The sequence below is a fragment of the Labeo rohita genome, chromosome 8 (genome assembly GCF_022985175.1).
Source record: "Labeo rohita strain BAU-BD-2019 chromosome 8, IGBB_LRoh.1.0, whole genome shotgun sequence".
Classification (NCBI taxonomy): Eukaryota; Metazoa; Chordata; class Actinopteri; order Cypriniformes; family Cyprinidae; genus Labeo; species Labeo rohita.
The window spans coordinates 37,148,324-37,170,128 of record NC_066876.1 but is presented as its reverse complement, the minus strand read 5'-3'; the positions used below and the strand labels follow the sequence as shown (position 1 = coordinate 37,170,128).

Below are 21,805 nucleotides of genomic sequence, written 5' to 3'. Positions count from 1 at the left end.
ATATTCTTGTCTAACTTACATCCCTGCTCCAGCATCAGAACAATGGAGGTCGGACTGTTACAGCTGGTCTGAGGTAAGACGCTCATGTCAATCAACTATTGTGGGAGTGGCCTCTGACATGTGACGCCACAACGACAGACATCTGAGAATGGCTTGATTTAAAAAAGGGGGATATTATTTTTACAGATTAATTAAAAACCACTGCAGTGATTTTTATCATTATAGGGTAGATTTGTACATACACTGACAACACACATTAATGTTCAAACAACACGTAAAAGTGAACTTAGCATCCGATGACCCCTTTAAAACAGAAATCTTTTTAACATTATAAACATCTTTACTGTTACTTTTGATCAATTTAATGCATCCTTGCTGAATTAAAGTTATAATTTCTTTTGAAAACTCTTTTGAATGGCACGGATGTTTTGCTCATACGGTTGACGTCAAAAGTTTACATCCCCCTTTCAGAATCTGCAAAATGTTAATTATTTTACCAAAATAAGAGGGATCATACAAAATGCATGTTATTGTTTATTTAGTACTGACCTGAATAAGATAAAAGATGTTTACATGTAGTCCACAAGACAAAATAATAGTTGAATTTATAAAAATGACCCTGTTAAAATACACAAAAATGCTAGAAAACCAAAGAATTTGTGGGATCTGAAGGATTTTTCTGAAGAACAGCAGCAGTTTAACTGTTCAGGACAAACAAGGGACTCATGAACAACTATCACTAAACAAAAACACACAGCGCGTCTGCTCCATTCATTAAAACAGAGACACAAAGAACATGCAGGATTCACATTTAAATGGTATTTTTGTGGCGTAATAGTCCATGTTGTGGTTTGATTTAAGTGTAATGATCTACTTTTGATTAATTCATTCAAACTTTGACAAATTCCATGACAATTATTCAGTAAATTCCATTTTTATGACTGGATTCCACAATTCCGTCTGCGCTTTCTGAAATCCTGAAATGTTTTCCTCGAAAACCTGCTTGTATCATAGCACAATGTGTTTTGATCGCAGTCTGGTACCTGGATGTTGTGAATGATGGCTTTGAACTGAGACGAGCGCTGCATCCAGGTGTTCACCAGCTCCATGGCCCGGTCAAAATTTTTCACATACTCGCCGTACATCTTCAGGAAAGGCGCCAGTTTCTGCAGGATGTCTCCGATGCGGGGGGTTCAGATCCCTGAGGGGAGAGGGGTGGAAGTCAAGGTTCGTTCATCAGTTGTGTTTTCCAAACTCTTTGTGGCGGTCACCCTTCCCTTTCCAAAACTGGACTATTTTTAAACAAAGTTTAGTTGTGTCACTTGGATGCTTCAAAACATCCGTTTTTCCTCACTTACTTATTCTCCATACATTGTTCTGAAAATAAGACTTGATAGCTTGATTTTGCTTCTCAAGTAATTGTATCTTGATTCAAGAATGTTTAGAGAAAGAGGAAGAAGCGTCTTATCTAGCGAAACGATCGGTTATTTTCATTAAAATAATACAATTTATATACTTTTTAATGTCAAATGCTCGTCTTGTCTTTCTCTGCCTGGACTGTTTTTGTTCCGGTTCATGTCAGTTAGTGAATGTGGAAAAACTCCCATCTCATGTTCTCCCTCAACTTCAGAATCATCCTATATCACTGTTTTACCTTTTTTGTTAAGGGTGTTTGATCTTCTTTGCATGTTCACTTTGTAAACACTGTGTCTGTTCTTCTGCAGTGATGTAGGATGATTCTGAAATGATTTTTGAAGTTGAGGGAAAAAATACGATTGGAGTTTTTCGACATACCCGAACTGTCTTGAGTCAGAATACACAGAGTTCAGGGAGAGAAAGACAAGACGAGCGTTTGACATTAAAAAGTATATAAATTGTATTTTTTTTAATGAAAATAACCAATCGTTTCACTAGGTAAGACCCTCCTTCCTCGGCTGGGATCATTTACAACCGCATCTGTGATTGTTTTGGAAGTTCAAACTCTGGGCACCATATCAGTCCATTATATGGAGAAAAATGCTGAAATGTTTTCCTCAAAAAACAATTTCTTTACGACTGAAGAAAGAAAGACATGAACATCTTGGAAGACAAGGGGGTGAGTACATTATATGTGAATCTTTGTTTTGGAAGTGGACTTGTCCTTTAAAGGGGTCATCGGATGCCCATTTTCCACAAGTTGATATGATTCTTTAGGGTCTTAATGAAAAGTCTCTAATATACTTTGATTAAAAATTCTCAATGGTTTTGTAAAACAACACCCTTTTTACCTTGTCAAAATCAGCTCTGAAAAAATCATCCCATTCTGAGGGGTTGTTCCTTTAAATGCAGATGAGCTCTGCTCGCCCCGCCCCTCTCTTCTCTCTGTGGAGTGACGAGCCTGTTTACTTTAGCCGCGTTTAGCTGCTAAACTTGCTAACTAGCACATTATTAGGAAAGGCGATCGCAAAGATTCATAAAAAACGCTTATACTCACTTCTGCTGTAAGTGAAGCTGGATCACGAATGATTCGCGTGAACATAGACGGATATATGTAGATCGGGAGGTTCATTCCCTTCACAAACAAACGTGATCTACTGCATCTTCAGCGGCTCAGATGTCTGGAGTACATGACGACCACTATGTTCATTATTACATCCAGCAACACAACACCTCAATCGCTCAATCAGAGATATTCTTGTCTAACTTACATCCCTGCTCCAGCATCGAAACAAAGAGGTCGGACTGTTACAGCTGATCTGAGGTAAGACGCTCATGTCAATCAACTATTGTGGGAGTGTCCTCTGTCATGTGACGCCACAATGACAGGCATCTGAGAATGGCTTGATTTGAAAAAGGGGATATTATTTTTACAGATTAATTAAAAACCACTGCATGGATTTTTATCATTATAGGGTAGATTTGTACATACACTGACAACACACATTAATGTTCAAACAACATGTAAAAGTGAACTTAGCATCCGAGGACCCCTTTAAATAATAAGTATTAACATCCTGATGTCCTGAGTCTCTTTCTTTCTTTTTCTCTCACCATTCCTCCATGCGTTTCTCCAGCGCGGGCAGCAGGAACTGCTGGTGGAAGCAGTAGATGGAGCAGATGTTGGAGAAGATGCCCATGACCACCTCGCAGGGGAAGGAGCTCCGCGCTCGAGCCTCCTCCATCAGCTGGGCGCAGAACACCTGGTCCAGGAGGTGCAGTCTGGACACGTAAGCCTTCTCCGTATGCAGCAGCTCATTAGCAATGTTAAACACCCGCTGCTGGACGGACAGCTGCAAAACGAGAAAATGTTGGCGGAATAATGAGTTTGAACAAACCTGTGACAACATGTTAGACTGAAGTGTGTAGAATAAGTTTCATTTTGAAGTTTAGCTTTTGTCATGATGTACTTCTGACAGTAGGAACTTTTAAAAACACTCAAATATATGTGACCCTGGAGCACAAAACCAGTCTTAAGTAGCATGAGTATATTTGTAGCAATAGCCAAAAATACATTGTATGGGTCAAAATTATCAATTTTTCTTTTATGCCAATATCATTAAGATATTAAGTAAAGATCATGTTCCATGAAGATATTTTGTGAATTTCCTACCGTAAATATATCACAGTTTTTGATTAGTGATATGCATTGCTAAGAACTTCATTTGGAAAACTTTAAAGGTGATTATCTCAATATTTTGATTTTTTTGCACCCTCAGATTCCAGATATTGTCAAATATTGTTCTATCCTAACAAACCATACATTAATGGAAAGCTTATTTATTCAGCTTTCAGATGATTTATAAATTTCAGTTTCCAAAAATTGTCACTAATGACTGGTTTTGTGGTCCAGGGTCACATATAAGATGTATTAATTCATTTTTTTGTGATTTTGAAACAAGTTTCTTATGCTTACTAAGAATGTATTTGTCTGAACAAAATATAAATAATTAAAAATAACAAATACAAATTAAAAAATGAAAAAGATCTTTTTTTCCCAAGATTCTTTAATCTTTAAAATTATAAATGTCTTTACAGTCACTGATCAATTTATTACATCCTTGCTGAATATAATAATTTTAATAAAATAATTAATCATTAAAAAAAATGTTTTAATTAAAAAAGAAAATTACATCTTACTGACCCTAAAATTATGAATGGTGGTGTTGTATAAATAAATAAATAATTAACCTTATTATATTTATCATATATTTATCATATATATTACATTTATATATATAAACACATATATATTAAATTTATTTCTAAAAATATATACTAAATATAAACAATTAAAAATGCTTGTTTTCATGCATAGGGTTATGGTTAATTCATTAAAAATGTAAAAATAAATAAATAAATGAAATGAAATACATATAAAATTATATAAATATATAAAATGTAATGCATTGTGATCATGTAATATATAATTAATATAAAATTATATAATATAAACATTGTATAACTAATTAATAATTAATCATTGATGATTTAATAAAAAAATGTAATTAAAATTACACCTTACTCACTCTAAAATTATGAATGGTGGTGTTATATAAATAAATAATAAATAAAAATAAAAATAAATAATAAATAAATAATTAACCTTATAAATTATATAACATTTTCTTAAATAAATATTAAAAATGCTTGTTTTCATACATAGGGTCATGGTTAATTAATTAAAAATGTAAACATAAATAAATAAATAAAATGAAATAAATAAATATATATATATAATTTAATGCATTGTAATAATGTCATATATAAATAATATACAATTATATAACATAAACATTGTATAAATAATTAAAAATAAATAAATACAAAAAATTACATTAAAAAATTCATATAACAGATTATATTTAATAATATATTGTATAATTACACATTTTAAATGCATATATTTTAGTCAGGGTTTCTTACACCAAAATGAATTAGTTCACTCGTTACTTAACATGAATTAAGAATGAACAATATTTCACACAGCATTTATTAATCTTAGTTAATGTTCATGTTTAGCATTTACTAAGGCATTATTACAAGTTGTGTTTGTTTACATTGGTCAGTGCCCATGAACTAACATGAAAAAGCAATGAACAACTGTATTTTTATTAACTAACATTAACAAAGATAGTGTACTAAATGTATCGTTCATTGTTCATTCATGTTGATTAACTAATGTTAACAAATGACACCTTATTGTAAAGTGTTACCATTTGTTATTTATCTCTTAGAATTAATTACATTGTTCATGTATGTGTTTATGTGTATTTACATTATGGAAGTCAATATGGAGTCTTTAGTAATACCCAGGTACCAAGAGTAAGATCAATTCATGATTAAATGATTCAATAATTTTCCCTAATTAATAGGCATATAAATGCTCACCTCAGTGGAGTCTTGTCGTTCAGCTTTAGGCAGAGGTTGTAGGGCCATGGGGTTCATCTCACTCTCGTCCCCGCTGCCCTCCTCCATATCACTGTCTCCCTCTGAGTCCCTGCCGCCCTCCACACCACTGGCCCCTTCTCCTTCGGGCCCCTCGGCATAGCCGCAAGGAAGCCCGGGCCCCGGGCTGCAGGGGCAAATCTCCCTCTCGTGACCGACCCGATCCTCGTCCCCGACGAAGCAGAGCTCCTCGCTGTGTGAGGGCGAGCTGATGCTGTCAATACCACTGTCTCTATTGGCCAGCTTCCCATCCATCTGCGACGGTGGGAGGGACAAGCGATCCGAGGGGATTTCTGATTGGTTGGCTGTAAGGTCCCTCATTTCCATGTTGTCCAGCAGTTTATCGGAGGCACCGTAGCCCGATTCCATAGAGAGACGCTTTTCTGAGCAGGACGCCCCGAGCTCGCTGTCATCCTCCTCGGTTTCGTCCACCTCTTCTTCCTCATCCTTTTCTTCTTTTTCGACCTCCTCCTCGGCCAGCGGCGCCTCTAGTGGTTCCTGAAGAGACGTGCAGGGCAGGATGAACTCTGAGGGTGGAGGGCTAAACGACCCAGATGCGGCCTGCTGTTCGGGGACCCGTGGAGTACACATCACGCCCCCGGTGATATCTGGCACCACGATGATCTGCTCCCTAAAAAAAAAAATAATAAAATTCTAAGCGTATGTTTACAAATACCTAAAACACATTAGATTGTTAACACTGTAAATAAAATATAAATAAAAAATAAAATACAATAAAATAAAATGAAAATAAAATAAAAGTTAATAAAATAATAAATTAAATAAATATTTAGACAAATAATACATAAAGTAAAAAGTATAATAAAATAACAATAATAAAATAATAATATATAAAAAAACTCTAAGCACATGTATATAAATATCTAAAAAACATCACATTGTGAGCACTGCATTAAAATATATATAATAAAATAAAACAAAATAAAGGAAAAAATAAAATACAATAAAATAATAATAAATAAAATAAATCATAATAAAATAATAATAAGTAAAAAATAAAAAACAAAAATAAAATATTATAAATAAAATAAAAAACAAAAATATATTATAATAATAATTAATAAAATTAAATTAAATGAAAATAAGGGTTAAAAAAATAAATAAAATAAATAATTAAATAAAAATACACTAAATAAAAAATAAAATATAAATAAAATAATAAAATGATAATAAATATAATAAAATAAAATAATAATAAATAAAAAATAAAATAAATAAATATAATTTTATTAATAACAAAATAAAATGAAAATAAAAGTTATAATAAAATACAATAAAATATTAATACATAAAATAATAAATAAAATATAAAATATAATAAATAAAATAAATAATAAAAAATATATGTTATAATAATAATTAATACAATTAAATAAAATGAAAATAAAAGCTAATAAAATAATAATAAATAAATAAAAATAACTTTAAATAAAAGTATTTGTTTATTTTTTTTAAATGTCAATATCCTTAAAAAATTCTAAGTGTATGTATCTAAAAAAAAATCTAAAACACATCAAATTGTGAGCACTGTATTAAAATAAAATAAAAAAAATAAAATAATAATAAATAAAATAAAATAAAAAATTACATATAATAAAAAATCTAAATAAAATAAAATAGTTTTTTTTCACAATATCTCTAAGACAAAATAAATTTACTTTTGCAGCAAAACTGCTAAAAATCTTGGGTTCATTTTTTTTTTGCCATTGGCAAATTAATTTTAAAACATAAAATAAAAAACATAATAAATAAATAAATAAATAAACCAACATTTAGTAAGATTATTTATTAAAATAAGAACCTATAGGGAAAAAAGTCTTAATGTTATTTAATTTTGCTTCTTAAGTACATTTTGTTTTACCTCACATTTACCTTACATAGTAAGATTTAGTAAGATTTCTGCTTAAATTAACAACCTATAGCAAAAAAAGTTTTAGTATATTACGCAATTCTGCTTCTCAAGTACATTTTGCTTCATCTCAAATTTAAAACTAAAAATTTTGTGAGATTTGTTTAAAAATTAGAAACTCTAGCTATATTGTCTAAAACAAGACAAAAATATTGAAACTATTCTTGCAGTAAGAAGAAAGATATAACTTCTCGTTTACCTGCGATCAACAAACGGTGATATCATTACTCGAGAGCGCCAAATCTGTAGTTATGAACAATAAAATGCACCGTAATCTAAAGAGCAGCTCCAGTGACTGTTTCTCACCTCTCAAACTTCTCGATGAGCGAAAGGACACAAGTGGGGGAGGAGCTTCCCTCTGCTCTCGGTAAGGTGGCGCGTGATTGGCGGGGGTCGGCTGGGAGTGGGCGGGAGGGTGGAGGTGGGAGGGGTTTGTCCGGGGGGCGTGGCCGTCGAGCGCTCTGCTGCTGTAGATGAGGGGGTTTCGGGGGCACTGAACGAGACAAAATCAATACGCAAATCAATACAGTGAGACTGGTGCACGATCGCATGACCGCACCACAGACAGACACGGATAATAAACTGGAACAACAGGACAGAATAACAAGTGCTTTTATTAGATTATGTCATATTTGAATATTTTATTATATCATAAATTATTAATGAGGTCATATTGGTGACCTCAATTTAGTTACAAGTTCTGCATATATTTAAATATCCATACACTATCTTCCTAAAATATTTAAAAAAAAAATTTAAGTTTTTAATTTAATAAATTATGAATTTTATTATTTTAAATTTTTAAGATTTTTGATGTTTTATAAAGTAGTATCTTCTGCTCACCAAGCCTGCATTTATTTGATTCAAAGTACAACAAAACAGTACAAATTCTGAAATATTTCACTATTTAAAATAACTGCTTTCTATTTAAATATATATTAAAATGTAATTTATTCCTTTGATCTCAAAGCTGAATTTTTAGCATCATTACTCCAGTCACATGATCCTTCAGAAATCACTCTAATATTCTGATTTGCTGCTCAAAAACGTATTATTATTATCAATATTTTTTTTTCACATTTATATTATTTTTAAACATTTTTCACATTTTTTAGGATTCTTTGGTGCACAGAAAGATCCAAAGATCAGCATTTATCTAAAATAAAAAGCTTTTGCAATATTATATACCTAACCATTCAAAAGCTTGGAGTCAGTAAATTGTTTTTGGGAAAAGAAATTTACTAAATAAAAATAGTTTTATTTATGAACGATGCTTTAAATTGACCAAAAGTGATGATAAAGACATTTATAATGTTACAAAAGATTTATATTTCAGATAAATGCTGTTTTTATGAGCTTTCTATTCATCAAAGAAACCTAAACATCATAAATGTTTTTTAAGCAGCAGATCAGAATATTAAAATGACTTCTGAAGGATCGTGTGACTGGAGTAATGATGCTAAAAATTCAGCTTTGAAATCACAGGAATAAATTACATTACAAAATATATTCAAATAGAAAACACTTATTTTAAATAGTAAAAATATTTCACAATATTACTGCTTTTGCTGTATTTTTGATCAAATAAATGCAGGCTTGGTGAGCAGAAGAGACTTCTTTAAAAAGCATCTTACTGTTCAAAAACTTTTGACTGGTAGTGTGCACATTTACAAAAAAAAAAAAATACAATAAAATATTTTCCACAAAAATATTAAGCAGCACAATTGTTTTCAAAATTAATAATAAGCAGCAAATCAGCATATTAGAATGATTTCTGAAGGATCAGATGACACTGAAGATGCTGAAAATTCAGCTTTGATCGCAGGAATAAATTACATTTTAAAATATATTCAAATAGAAAACAGTTACTTTAAATTGCAATAATATTTTACTTTTTTTACTGTATTTTTGATCAAAAAATGCAGCCTTGAGTGATTTCTGAAGGATCATGTGACACTGAAGACTGGAGTAATGATGATGAAAATTCAGCTTTGATCACAGAAATAAATTACATTTTTTAATATATTCAAATAGAAATTGTTTATTTTAAATTGTAATAATATTTCACACTATTACTGTTTTTACTGTATTTTTGATCAAATAAATGCAGTCTTGGTGAGCAATAAGAGACTTTTTTCAAAAACATTAAATCAACATATTAGAATGATTTCTGAGGGATCAGATGACACTGAAGATGCTGAAAATTCAGCTTTGATCACAGGAATAAATTACATTTTAAAATATATTCAAATAGAAAACAGTTACTTTAAATTGCAATAATGTTTTACTTTTTTTTTACTCTATTTTTGATCAAATAAATGCAGCTTTGGTGAAAATGAGACGTCTTTCAAAAACATTGACAAATCTTTTGAACGGTACTGTAGCTCTTGAATCTAATTTGCACATGTGCAAACTTAAAGAAATAGCAACACTGAGCTAAAACTGAGCTATTTTACAAGTCACAAGACTTGAAATATGTCATAAGAGTTGCTTTTTGGTCATTTCTAGAACTTGACGTCCTGTTTTTCATTGCGTTTGTGAACTGTATAGAAACAAACAGTTCAGTCATTCTTCAAAATATATTATTTTGTGTCACAATGGTAAGATTCATTTTTTGGGTGAACTGTCCCTTTAAACGTACAGAATGTACCTTGAGGCTTTGGCCCAGGTAAAGGTGGGCGTGTTTTAGGGGGTGGAGGCGGGACGTCCTGTGGTCCGTTCTCACTTGTGCCATTGCAGTGCTGTGGTTCCAGGGGTCCAGGGTCAGAGCAGAGGCGCTGTGGGGTCTCGTGGGCTCCGAGGCAGGGGCCTGGCTCAAGGGACAGACTCTTGGTTAGAAGCCGTGGACTGGCAGTGGACGGGCCTGACAGAAAGAGAGAGTGCAGACTCGCTTTGATTCGGAGAATCTGAATAAAGGAAGTATACCGTGACTGATGTTCTTCATCAGATACAACCAATAACTTGTTATTGGTTCCATTTGGGTAGGTTTTGGCCAAAAGGAGACTTGTTTTGCAATTCAGATTGGTTTGAGTTGAAATACACCACTCTCTCTTTCATAGCCAGAGCTTTGTGACATAACACAAGTGTGTACACAATACAGTGAGTTCACATCAGGGTCATGAATGTGAAGGAAACTGGCTTTGGCAAGTAAATAAAACAGTTAGTTGTAAACAACATGAGTAATTTCAAATGAGTCGCATTCCGTGCATTTCCTAACAACTTTAAGCTCTTTTAGAAGATTTTGTAGGATGATAAAAGGTTTTCTACAGAACAAAATGTGAATGAAGCCACAACAACACTGAAAAAAATAACACAGGAAAACAAAAACAATGTGTTTATGTTCATTTTTACAGACAGACCATTAAGACCTTTGTTGTTCAAAAGTTTGGGGGTCAGTAAGATTGAATGTTTTTGAAAGAAGTCTCTTATTGCTCACCAAGACTGCATTTATTTCATCAAAAATACAGTAAAAACAGTAATATTGTGAAATATTATTGCAATTTCAAATAAACAATTTCTATATTTGAATATATTTAAAAATGTAATTTATTTCTGTGACGCAATGCTGAATTTTCAGCATCATTACTCCAGTCTTCAGATCCTTCAGAAATGACTCAAGGCTGCATTTATTTGATAAAAAACACAGAAAAAATGGTAATATTGTGAAATGTTATTACAATTTAAAATAAACTGTTTCCATTTGAATATATTTAAAAATGGAATTTATTTCTGTGACGCAAAGCTGAATTTTCAGCATCATTACTCCAGTCTTCAACGTCACATGATCCTTCAGAAATCATTCAAGGCTGCATTTATTTGATTAAAAATACACTAAAAACTGTAAAATTGTGAAATATTATTGCAATTTAAAATAAATAACTTATATTTGAATATATTTAAAAATGTAATTTATTTCTGTGATGCAAAGCTGAATTTTCAGCATCATTACTCCAGTCTTCAGATCCTTCAGAAATCGCTCAAGGCTGCATTTGTTTGATTAAAAATACTGTAAAAACTGTAAAATTGTGAAATATTATTACAATTTGAAATAAATAATTTCTATTTGGATATATTTAAAGATTTATTTTATTTCTGTGACGCAAAGCTGAATTTTCGGCATCACTACTCCAGTCACATAATCCTTCGGAAATCACTCAAGGCTGCATTTATTTGATCAAAAATACAGTAAAATTGTGAAATATTATTGCAATTTTAAATAAATAATTTCTATTTGGATATATTTAAAAATGTAATTTATTTCTGTGATGCAAAGCTGAATTTCCAGCATCATTACTCCAGTCTTCAGTGCATGATCGTTCAGAAATCATTCAAGACTGCATTTATTTGATCAAAAATACAGTAAAAACATTAAAATTGTAAAATATTTTTGCAATTTAAAATAAATGATTTCTATTTGAATATTTTTTAAAATGTAATTTATTTCTGTGACGCTAAGCTGAATTTTCAGTGTCACTTTAGAAATCATTCTGATATGCTGATTTGCGTTTTGTGGAAACTGAAACATTTTTCAGAATACTTTAATGAACAAAGCTCAAAAGAGCAGCATTTATTGTAAATAAATATCTTTTGTAATATTAGAAATGTCTTTATGACCGCTTTTGATAAATGTAATGCATTATTTGCATGCAGAAAGTAATAATAAAAACCCCACACTTTTGAACAGCAGTGTAAATAACCAGCAAATAATAATAAAGTATAAATAATAATGCAGAAATTCAATCCACTGGCATTCAAAAAGCACATTTAAAAAAATAAAGACCGTCTCATCATTGCCAGCATGATCATTTCAGACAGGAAACACTTTAGGAATCAACATGAGAGAAGAAAACAAGACAGGCAAATTCAATTCGGCCTAATTTAATGGAGCCGGCTGGGCGTAATGGGTTACAGTTCGGCTGAGTGATGTGTCTGAACGCCAGAAAGCATAACTGTACAACACGTTTTCACACAAATCACCTCTGGCTCAATAAACGGCGAGTCCAGATCCAGTGATAAGTCAAAGCATATACGCCACATCAATCTTAGGCTTAAATTACACACTAGTTTGTGCTGACACAATGTGAACCTGACATCAAACTGCGTAAAAAAGACTTCTGGGTAAACGGGGAGAGCGGTTGAGCGCTCTGTGCCCGTCGTGTGTTAAGTAGGTCAGTGTGTTAAAGTGCCAGTCACTACTGTGTATGTTTGCGTGTTCAGCTCAATCAGTGTAACACACCATGAGTTCGGATCCAGTGACATAACGAAATTCAAACAACGAGAACGTAAATACAACTCGAAGGGCTTTGATATCAAAACGAGCGTGGACGGGAAAAAATCTCGCTGGAATTTCTTAAAGTGGCACGGACGGGTCAGATGGTGGGCAGACCCGCCGTCTGGATGACGTTGCCGATTTAAAAAAAGCTCGCCTGTCCCCCTACAAAGAGCTAATTGGTTCCATATGGTGACACTCATACCAGCTAGTGAAGGCAGGGGGCTGAAATGACTTCCACATGCTCCACCAAAATTACTTAAAGGTGAAGAAAGGCTAGCGAAGGAGAAAACCAGAGTTATCCTAGCCGCAGATTTGGATTCGCAGCGCATGTTGTTTTTCCCATGTGCTCTGGAGTTCCCGTACGGGAAAAGGATGTGTGCTGTGACCTACAAGCCCGACTGAGTTGGGACAGATTAAATATGTATCAAAAGAACAGGCCCGTCCAAAATACATCCACTTCGAGGGCGTATAAAGACAATATAAGTGTTTCAAATGAATCATTTCAGCCTTTTTACTGTTATGGCACATTTTTAGTGCTATATGTATTGGATGGGTCAACATTATCGATATTAAGTAAAGATCATGTTTCATAAAGATATTTTGTAAATTTCCTACCATAAATATATCAAAACTTAATTTTTGATTAGTAATATGCATTGCAAAGAACTTCATTTGGACACTTTAAAGGTGATTTTCTCAATGTTTTGATTTTTTTGCACCCTCAGATTCCATATATTCAAATAGTTGCATCTCGACCAAATATTGTCCTATCCTAACAAACTATACGTCAATGGAAAGCTTATTTATTCCGATTTTAGATGATGTATAATCTCAATTTTAAAAAATGGACCCTTACGACTGGTTTTGTGGTCCAGGGTCACATATGGTATTCTGGGTGGCAGTGTAATTTTGTTGTGCATTTTTGTCATGTCTTTTTTTGATCTATATTTTTTTTTTTTTCATTTTTAAAAGTTTTTTTTTTTTACTTGTAGTTATTCCAGCACATCAAGTTAAACTAAATACAAATAAGAAATGTTGTCTTGTCAACACACATATATATATATATATATATATATATATATGTATATATTATTGTATTTTATTGCTTTACAATAAAATGTAATATTTTTGCAACTTTAGATAGCAAAAATATTACATTTTATTGTAAAGTGAGATTTAGATATTATTATTGTTTATATATATGTGTGTGTATGTTTATGTTTATATAAACATAATACATATAATTTAGAGACTTTTAAGGTTTTTAATTAATAATTAGAATTTTTATTTCTACATTTTCCATTTTAAAATTTAGTTTATTTAACAATTTTGTTGTGTTTTTTTTTTTTCATTTTTATTACTTATTTTAAAAAATATTTATTTATTTACTTATTTATTTATTACATCAAGTCAAACTAAATGAAAATAAGAAATGCTGTCTTGGCAACTAGCTGAAATGTAATCAATTTAAGTTTTATATATATATATATATATATATATATATATATAATCTTATTTCAATGAATGTTTATTTTATTTTAAGTAGCATATATAAATATATACATTAAATTTAGATACTTTTAAGGTTTTTATTCATATTCCGGATTTTTATTTCAAAATGTTTAGTTAAAGTTTTAGTAATTTTGTTGTGCATTTCTTTATGTCATTTTATTGGATTTTTTTTTATTTATACAGATTTATTTACTTATTTATTTATATTTACCTATAATTAAATCAATATCATTATTTTATTTCAAATAATGTTTATTTTAAGTAGAAAATATTAAGTAGCAATGTTTACAGTACTACATTGTAAAATATGATTTTTCAAAGATTAAGAAAAAACAGATTTTACAAGAAAATAATATTTCAGTCTTTTTACCTTAAAAGTTTAGGTTTAATTAAATGTGTTACTTGTCAGTTTTTTGTAATTATTTGTGAAATTTACTAGCAAAGTCAAAATCAAAATTGTTTCATAGTATCATCACAAAATGTAAAATATATTATCACCTGAATCTGCTAAATACGACTATAAGAAATAAAAATATTAAAATATTATAAATATTAACATCACAGTTCTCTACAAAGCTGTTTTAAAGCAATGTGTATTGTGAAAAGTGCTGTTCGAAATAAATTACCTTAACTTTCAGATTCGATTTATAACCCTGATGGGTGGTTTTTAAGGTGTTGTTAAGTTAATTACATACTGACACATCAAAAAAGCCTGCTTTTGAGTCTATTTGATGTTCTGGTTTCTAGATAAGACTCTTCAGTGTAAGTCTAGGGGATATTTTAAAGTAAAACTTAGTGCAACTTGTTCGTTCAGATACACAACCCTACATATGAGCAATAGTAACTCCACTATAAATAGTGTTACTTAGCTTAAAGCTAATTATGCAAGCTAATTCCCCAAAACAACATTTTTAAAACTGGAAATTTTACAGAGATTAACTCAGAAACCCACTGTTAAATTTCTATTCAAAAGAACCTAACTAGTTTCTCACATGGTCTTTGAGACAGACGTCTGTTTCCACAGCAGACAGAGGAAAAAAAAAATCTTTCCATTTACAGGCACAAAGCCTGAAGTCAATTGAGGCACAAAGTCATCAAGACATCTAAACAGATGGGAAAATTCCTCCTGTACGGCCGACAGCACGCAGTTTAATGAAGACTAGCATTGCACGCTCATGCTACAAACCGAACGCCATCGTAAATAAAGCGCTTCGTACAAGCGTCTCTTCTCTTTTGAGAAGTTTACTTCTGACTGACTGATATTTTCATGCTCCATTTCTCCTGAAGGCACAAAGTGCAGAGCGGGGGCTTTTAGGGCCTTGAAGATAAAGCCGAGACAGACGCGCTACTGCAGTCAAAATATGCTGTACCGCGCTTCAATTCAGAGACTTAAGATTAATCCTTGACGTGCTTTGGCAGCAGTTTATTAAAGGAATAATTCACCTCCGGTTCTGTCTTCACCCTCATGTCATTTCTAATCCATATGAAAAAGAGAAGTTATGGCACTTCTTAGTCTTTTTGAAGCGTCTTCGCAGCTTCTGGTCACAATATGTTGTCATTGTCACAGCTTAGAGTTTCTTCAGAAGTCATACGGTCTGAAATACATGTATTGCCTACGAAAATCCAAGATATTCAGGAGAGCTTTGTCTCATTTATATCAAATTGTATAGTTAAAATGTTAATGTTGTTTAAATGTTTACAAAAAATACTTCAGTCTTTTTACTTTAATAGCCATTGAAATTATTAGCAATTTCTGAGTGAAAATTGGCAAAATATCTAATTATCATTATTATTAATGAAATCCCAATGAAATATTGAGATATCGGTGTCTCTCAATATCAAACACCTCATCATACACTACCAGTCAAAGGTTTTTGAACAGTATGATTTTGTCTCTTCTGCTCACCAAGGCTGCAGTTATTTGATCCAAAGTACAGCAAAAACAGTAAAATTCTGAAATATTTTTACTATTTAAAATAACTGCTTTCTATTTGAATATATTTTAAAATGTAATTTATTCCTGTGCTCAAAGCTGAATTTTCAGCATCATTACTCCAGTCTTCAGTGTCACATGATCCTTCAAAAATCATTCTAATATTCTGATTTGCTGCTCAAGAAACATTTTTATTATTATCAATATTTAAATCAGTTAAGTACATTTTTTCAAGATTCTTTGATGAATAGGAAGATCCAAAGATCAGCATTTATCTGTAATAAAAAAAAGAAAATACTTTATTTATTTATCTGTAATAAATAATAAAATAAAATATTTATTTTAAATAAAATAAAATAAAATAATTAAAGTACTAAATAAAATACTTTTATAACATTATACACTATGCCATTCAAATGCTGTGAGTCAGTATAATTTTTTTTTTTTTTAATAAATTATAGAATTTTTTTTTTATTTAGCAAGGATGCTTTCAACTGATCAAAAGTGATGATAAAGACATTTATAATGTTACAAAAGATTTCCATTTCCGATAAATGTTGTTCTTCTGAACTTTCTATTCATCAAAGAAACCTGAAAAAATTCAACTCAACTGTTTTCAACATAATATTAACAATAATTGTCTTTTGAGCAGCAAATCAGAATATCAGAATGATTTCTGAAGGATCATGTGACTGGAGTAATGATGCTAAAAATTCAGCTTTGAAATCAAAGAAATAAATTACATTTTAAAATATATTCAAATAGAAAACAGTTGTTTTAAATAGTAAAAATATTTTAATTTTTTACTGTTTTTGCTGTACTTCAAATCAAATAAATGCAGGTGAGCAGAAGAGATCTTTTGACTGGTAGTGTACAGCTTTTGAATCAACACGAGGGTGAATAAATTCTGACAGAATTAGATTTTTTTGGTGCACTGGATCTCTTTAAGAAACTCACTTCCAATGGGAAGCTCGTGTGATGGAGGTCTGTAGGCATAATCTGAATTTCCCATGATTCAATAGAACATCTGCCTCGCCAGATTCCCCAACAAAACCACTCTGAAGACATTCAGAAGGAGATTTACTATTGACTGCAGCAGTCTGCATTTCAGTAACAAGACAGGATTGCCTTGAAAGATTTCCAATCAAAAATCAAAGCCCAGGAAACTCTTTAGCAATATGTTAATGAGCAGATCTTCAGTGCAGAGTGGTTTTACGATCACAATTGAACTTGCAAGAAACTGCCAACCTGGCTAAAACCAAAGGGAAGTGTTTCAAGGTCAAACTTCGAGGATATCAGCGCACACCTCGTGCATGAGCAAACAGGATGGACTGCACCTGCACTGTAAGGAAGTGACTATTAAAGACACATTAGGACGCAGGTCAAATTCTTCTCCTAAATGGTGCCAAGAGGCCTGTAAAAAATGAGCAGTGGTCCGGTGGAGACAGGTGGAGGTATTGCTGGCAAAGCACTGAGGTACAGAGGACTAACATTTGACAGCCTCTGCAGAAATCCCCGCCCCATGGGTCTGATATCAGGATATTGGTTGTATCTTCACAATTCAGATTGATGTCTACACTATAAAACCACACAGAAAAACTCTTATTTGAATGATGACACACTTCGCAGCTCGTCAGACACATATTTGCTTTTCACAAAGTGAAGTTTCACTGAAAAAAAAACGAAGGAACAATTTCCATTGACAAACTGTTAATAAATTTCACTTTGAATTACACAGAAATACACGTAATATTGGATTAAATATACTTTTTGAAGAAGGAATATTTTCTTGTACTTCAATAACCTCTAGTTTTGTTAATTTCTTAGTGTATATACTCAAAATTTAAGCCATGAGGTTTCCTTTTCAGTTATTCACTACTGTTTGGGGATTATTAATATTAATAACATTATTAATTTTAATAATTTCATACTTATTAATGATAACTATTTAATCATTTTTATTAATATAAATAATTTTATAAAATCAAATTAATAATTTTATTAATAACATTTATAATTTTATCCAGCAAGGATGTATTTAATTGGTCAGAAGTGACCGTAAAAACATTCATAAATGTACCAAAAGATTTATATTTTAAATAAATGTTCTTCCTTTTAACTTTCTATTCATCAAAGGAGCCTGGAAAAAAACGTATGACAGTTGTTCCATAAAAAATATCAACATCGCAAAATATTAACAAATGTTTCTTGTGAAGAAAATTCAGCATATTAGAATGATTACTGAAGGATCAAGTGATTGGAGTAATGATGCTGAAAATTCAGCATGCCATCACAGGAATAAATTACATTTGAACATATATTAAAATAGAAAAATGTGATTTAGATTCTAAAAATAGTTCACAATTTTGTACTGTGTTTTTGATCAAATAAAAGCAGTCCTTGTGAGCTTAAGAGACTTTAAACATAATAATCTTACCAATCCCAAACTTTTGTACAGTAGAGTATAAATTATAATGACACGGTCAAATAATCCATATTTTTCAGTATTTATTGAATTATGATCATTATTTACACTACCAGTCAAACGTTTTGTCTCTTCTGCTCACCAAGCCTGCATTTATTTGATTCAAAGTACAGCAAAAACAGTAAAATTGTAAAATATTTTTCTATTTAAAATAACTGTCCTCTCTTTGAATATATTTAAAAAATAATTTATTCTTGTGATTTCAAAGCTGAATTTTTAGCATCATTACTCCAGTCACATGATCTCTCAGAAATCATTCTAATATTCAGATTTGCTGCTCAAAAACATTTATTATTATGTTGAAAACAGCTGAGTAGAATTTTTTCAAGTTTCTTTGATGAACACAAAGTTCATTAGAACAGCATTTATCTGAAATAGAAATCTTCTGTAAGATTATAAATGTCTTTATCATCACTTTTGACCAATTTAAAGCCTCCTTGATAAATAAAAGTCTTAATTTCTATAATTAGACTGACTCCAAGCTTTTGAATGTTATAATGTATAATGTTACAAAAGCTTTTCATTTCACATAAATGCTAATCTTTGGATTGTTCTATTCATCAAAGAATCCTGAAAAAAATATACTTAACTATAATAATAATAAATGTTTGTTGAACAGCAAATCAGCATATTAGAATGATTTCTGAAGGATCATGTGACACTAAAGACTGGAGTAATGATGCTGAAAATTCAGCTTTGATCACAGAAATAAATTACATTTTAAAATACATTCAAATTTAAAACAGTTATTTTAAATAGCAAAAATATTTCAGAATTTTCAATGTTTTTGCTGTGCTTCGGATCAAATAAATGCAGGTTTGGTGAGCTGAAGAGACTTTTGACTATAGTGTATAATTATATTAACAATCACGTTTCTCAATTTATTTATCATCTTGTTTTCTTCTTCTCTACACTAAAATTCACATTCAATTCAACGTGTCACTTGTAATTTCTTTGCAATTATTTGTAAATTCAGTAGCTATTTCTGAGTGAAAATTGTTCCAAGTACATCCTACACCAATTGTCTTGGTCTATGTCTCTGTTTTGAAACAAAGATAAAATAGGACACTTGTGGTTAGAGATGTGTCAGTCTGTGATGTCTATAGATCAGGGCTTCCTCACAACACAATAACATGACCAGTCAGAATCCCTGCGTCTGCCAGTCAACTCAGGATCAATAAGACATTTAGAACCGCACCACTTTGCTGATTCATCTATCTTATGTGACTTTCCATGAATATTTCATGAACTCACAAATACGGAGGCTCCTAAGAAACCCAGACGTCAGTTTTTATACCTATTGTTCTGCTCAACTCAACATGCAGAGAATATAAAGCATAACAGCAAACATCAGGCCGCTGAGGATACGGAGAGACACGCCGGTGAAAACAAACTTTCTCTTTGATAACATCTATTCCATCGTGAGCAGAGGGATGTGTTGAAACAAAAGGACTATTTTTATCCTGATCAGGAGCGTGTGCACTGACAGGACAGTCAACACGCAGATGCTACACACAAACCGAGCCTGAGCGAAGATCTGCTCTCATCTAAACACGGCCAAGACGCAAGCGAAGATGACACTGCATAACAATGCACAGGCTGTGAAGCAGAAAAACAAGTCTTTATCACAGCACCCGAAAACCTGTCCAAAAATCTGCAGGGAAACATTACTGGAATCTTTGGAAGGTTTAAGGCAAGACATCACTGGTGAACAGGGAACAAACACTAACACTACTAATAGATTTCACTCTACTTTCCCAGCGGATTGATTAGACTTATATTACAAGTGTTCTGAAATGTGACCCTAAACCACAAAACCAGTCATAATTTTGCACCAGTCATGTTTTGAAGTTGAGATTAATACATCATCTGAAAATGAATGAATAAGCTTTGGTGTATTGTTAGAATAGAACAATATTTGGCTGAGATACAACTATCTGAAAATCTGGAATCTGAGGGTGCAAAAAAAATCGAAATATTGAGAAAATCAATCACCTTCCAGAAAAACAATTTAAAAAATAATTTACTCACTCCCTTGTCATCCTAGATGTTCATGTCTTTCTGTCTTCGGTCGTGAAGAAATTATGGATTTTGAGAAAAACATTTCAGCATTTTTCTCCATATAATGATTCATTGGAGTTTTGAACTTCCAAAATGTAGTTTAAATGCAGCTTCAAAGGCTCTAAACGATCCCAGCCGAGGAAGAAGGGTCTTATCTAGCGAAACGATCGCTCATTGTTTTTGGAAAATTAAAATTTGTTTACTTTTAAGCACAAAAGCTGGTGTAGCACAGGTTCTGGGATGCGCGTCCATGATGCTACGAATTAGTGATGGGTCGTTCTTGAATGATTCTTTCATTTTGAACGGATCTTTAATGTGACTCGGGAAGAACGAGTGATTCGTTCAGTCGCGCATGCGCAACATCCTGTTAGGTTCTGTACTGGAATTAGTTCACCTGTTTGGAGTCTTCGGGTTTTTGGAGTGGTTCGTTCATCTTATGGGGCGTCACGTGATGAACGAACGACTCAAACCCGAAAACTTGTCAGATGAGAGGTGAGGTGAGCTAATCATAGACTAAAGACCCAGGTAAACAATGAATGAATCTTTTCTGTTTCTTATAGCATTATAGTTTTGTCTTGTTTGTAGTGTGATCAACGTTTGTGTAAGCAGTAGATGTGTTAGGGAAGTCACACGTAACATTTTAATTGTATTTTTGCTAAATTAACAAAATGACTCGAAAAAGGATTCGTTAATTTTGCTGAACGAGACTCAAAGGTCTGAGTCGGTAAAATGATCCGAACTTCCCATCACTGCTACGAATCACGTCTAAGTTGATCGTCTGTGTACTGAGGATGGAGAAAAACTCTTATAATCTTATTTTCTCCTACAACTTCAGAATCGTCCGACATCGTTGTATCTTTTTGTTTGTAAACAGCGTTTGACTTACTTGCACTTTCTTAGTCTTTGTGCGTTCGCTTTGTAAACACTGAGTCTGTAGATCCACGTGGTCTTTCGACGTGATTCAATAGTACATCGTGGACGCGCATCCCAGAGCCTGTGCTACACCAGCTTTTGTGCTTAAAGTATAAAAAATGTTGTTTTCCAAAAAAATGACCGATCGCTTCGCTAGATAAGACCCTTCTTCCTTGGCTGGGATCGTTTAGAGCCTTTGAAGCTGCATTTAAACTACATTTTGGAAGTTCAAAATCGGGGCACCAAGTCCATTATATGGAGAAAAATCCTGAAATG

General features: G+C 32.1%; 1 protein-coding gene across 1 annotated transcript in view; it reads right to left on the bottom strand.

Annotated features, from left to right (window-relative positions):
- fgd1 (FYVE, RhoGEF and PH domain containing 1) overlaps positions 1-21,805 on the bottom strand; it is a 74,410-nt gene that overhangs the window by 18,774 nt on the left and 33,831 nt on the right. Inside the window, 6 exon segments of the mRNA XM_051117022.1 lie at positions 1,044-1,190; positions 1,192-1,201; positions 3,031-3,269; positions 5,368-6,055; positions 7,661-7,847; positions 10,005-10,217. Coding sequence (XP_050972979.1) covers positions 1,044-1,190; positions 1,192-1,201; positions 3,031-3,269; positions 5,368-6,055; positions 7,661-7,847; positions 10,005-10,217 — 1,484 coding nt within the window.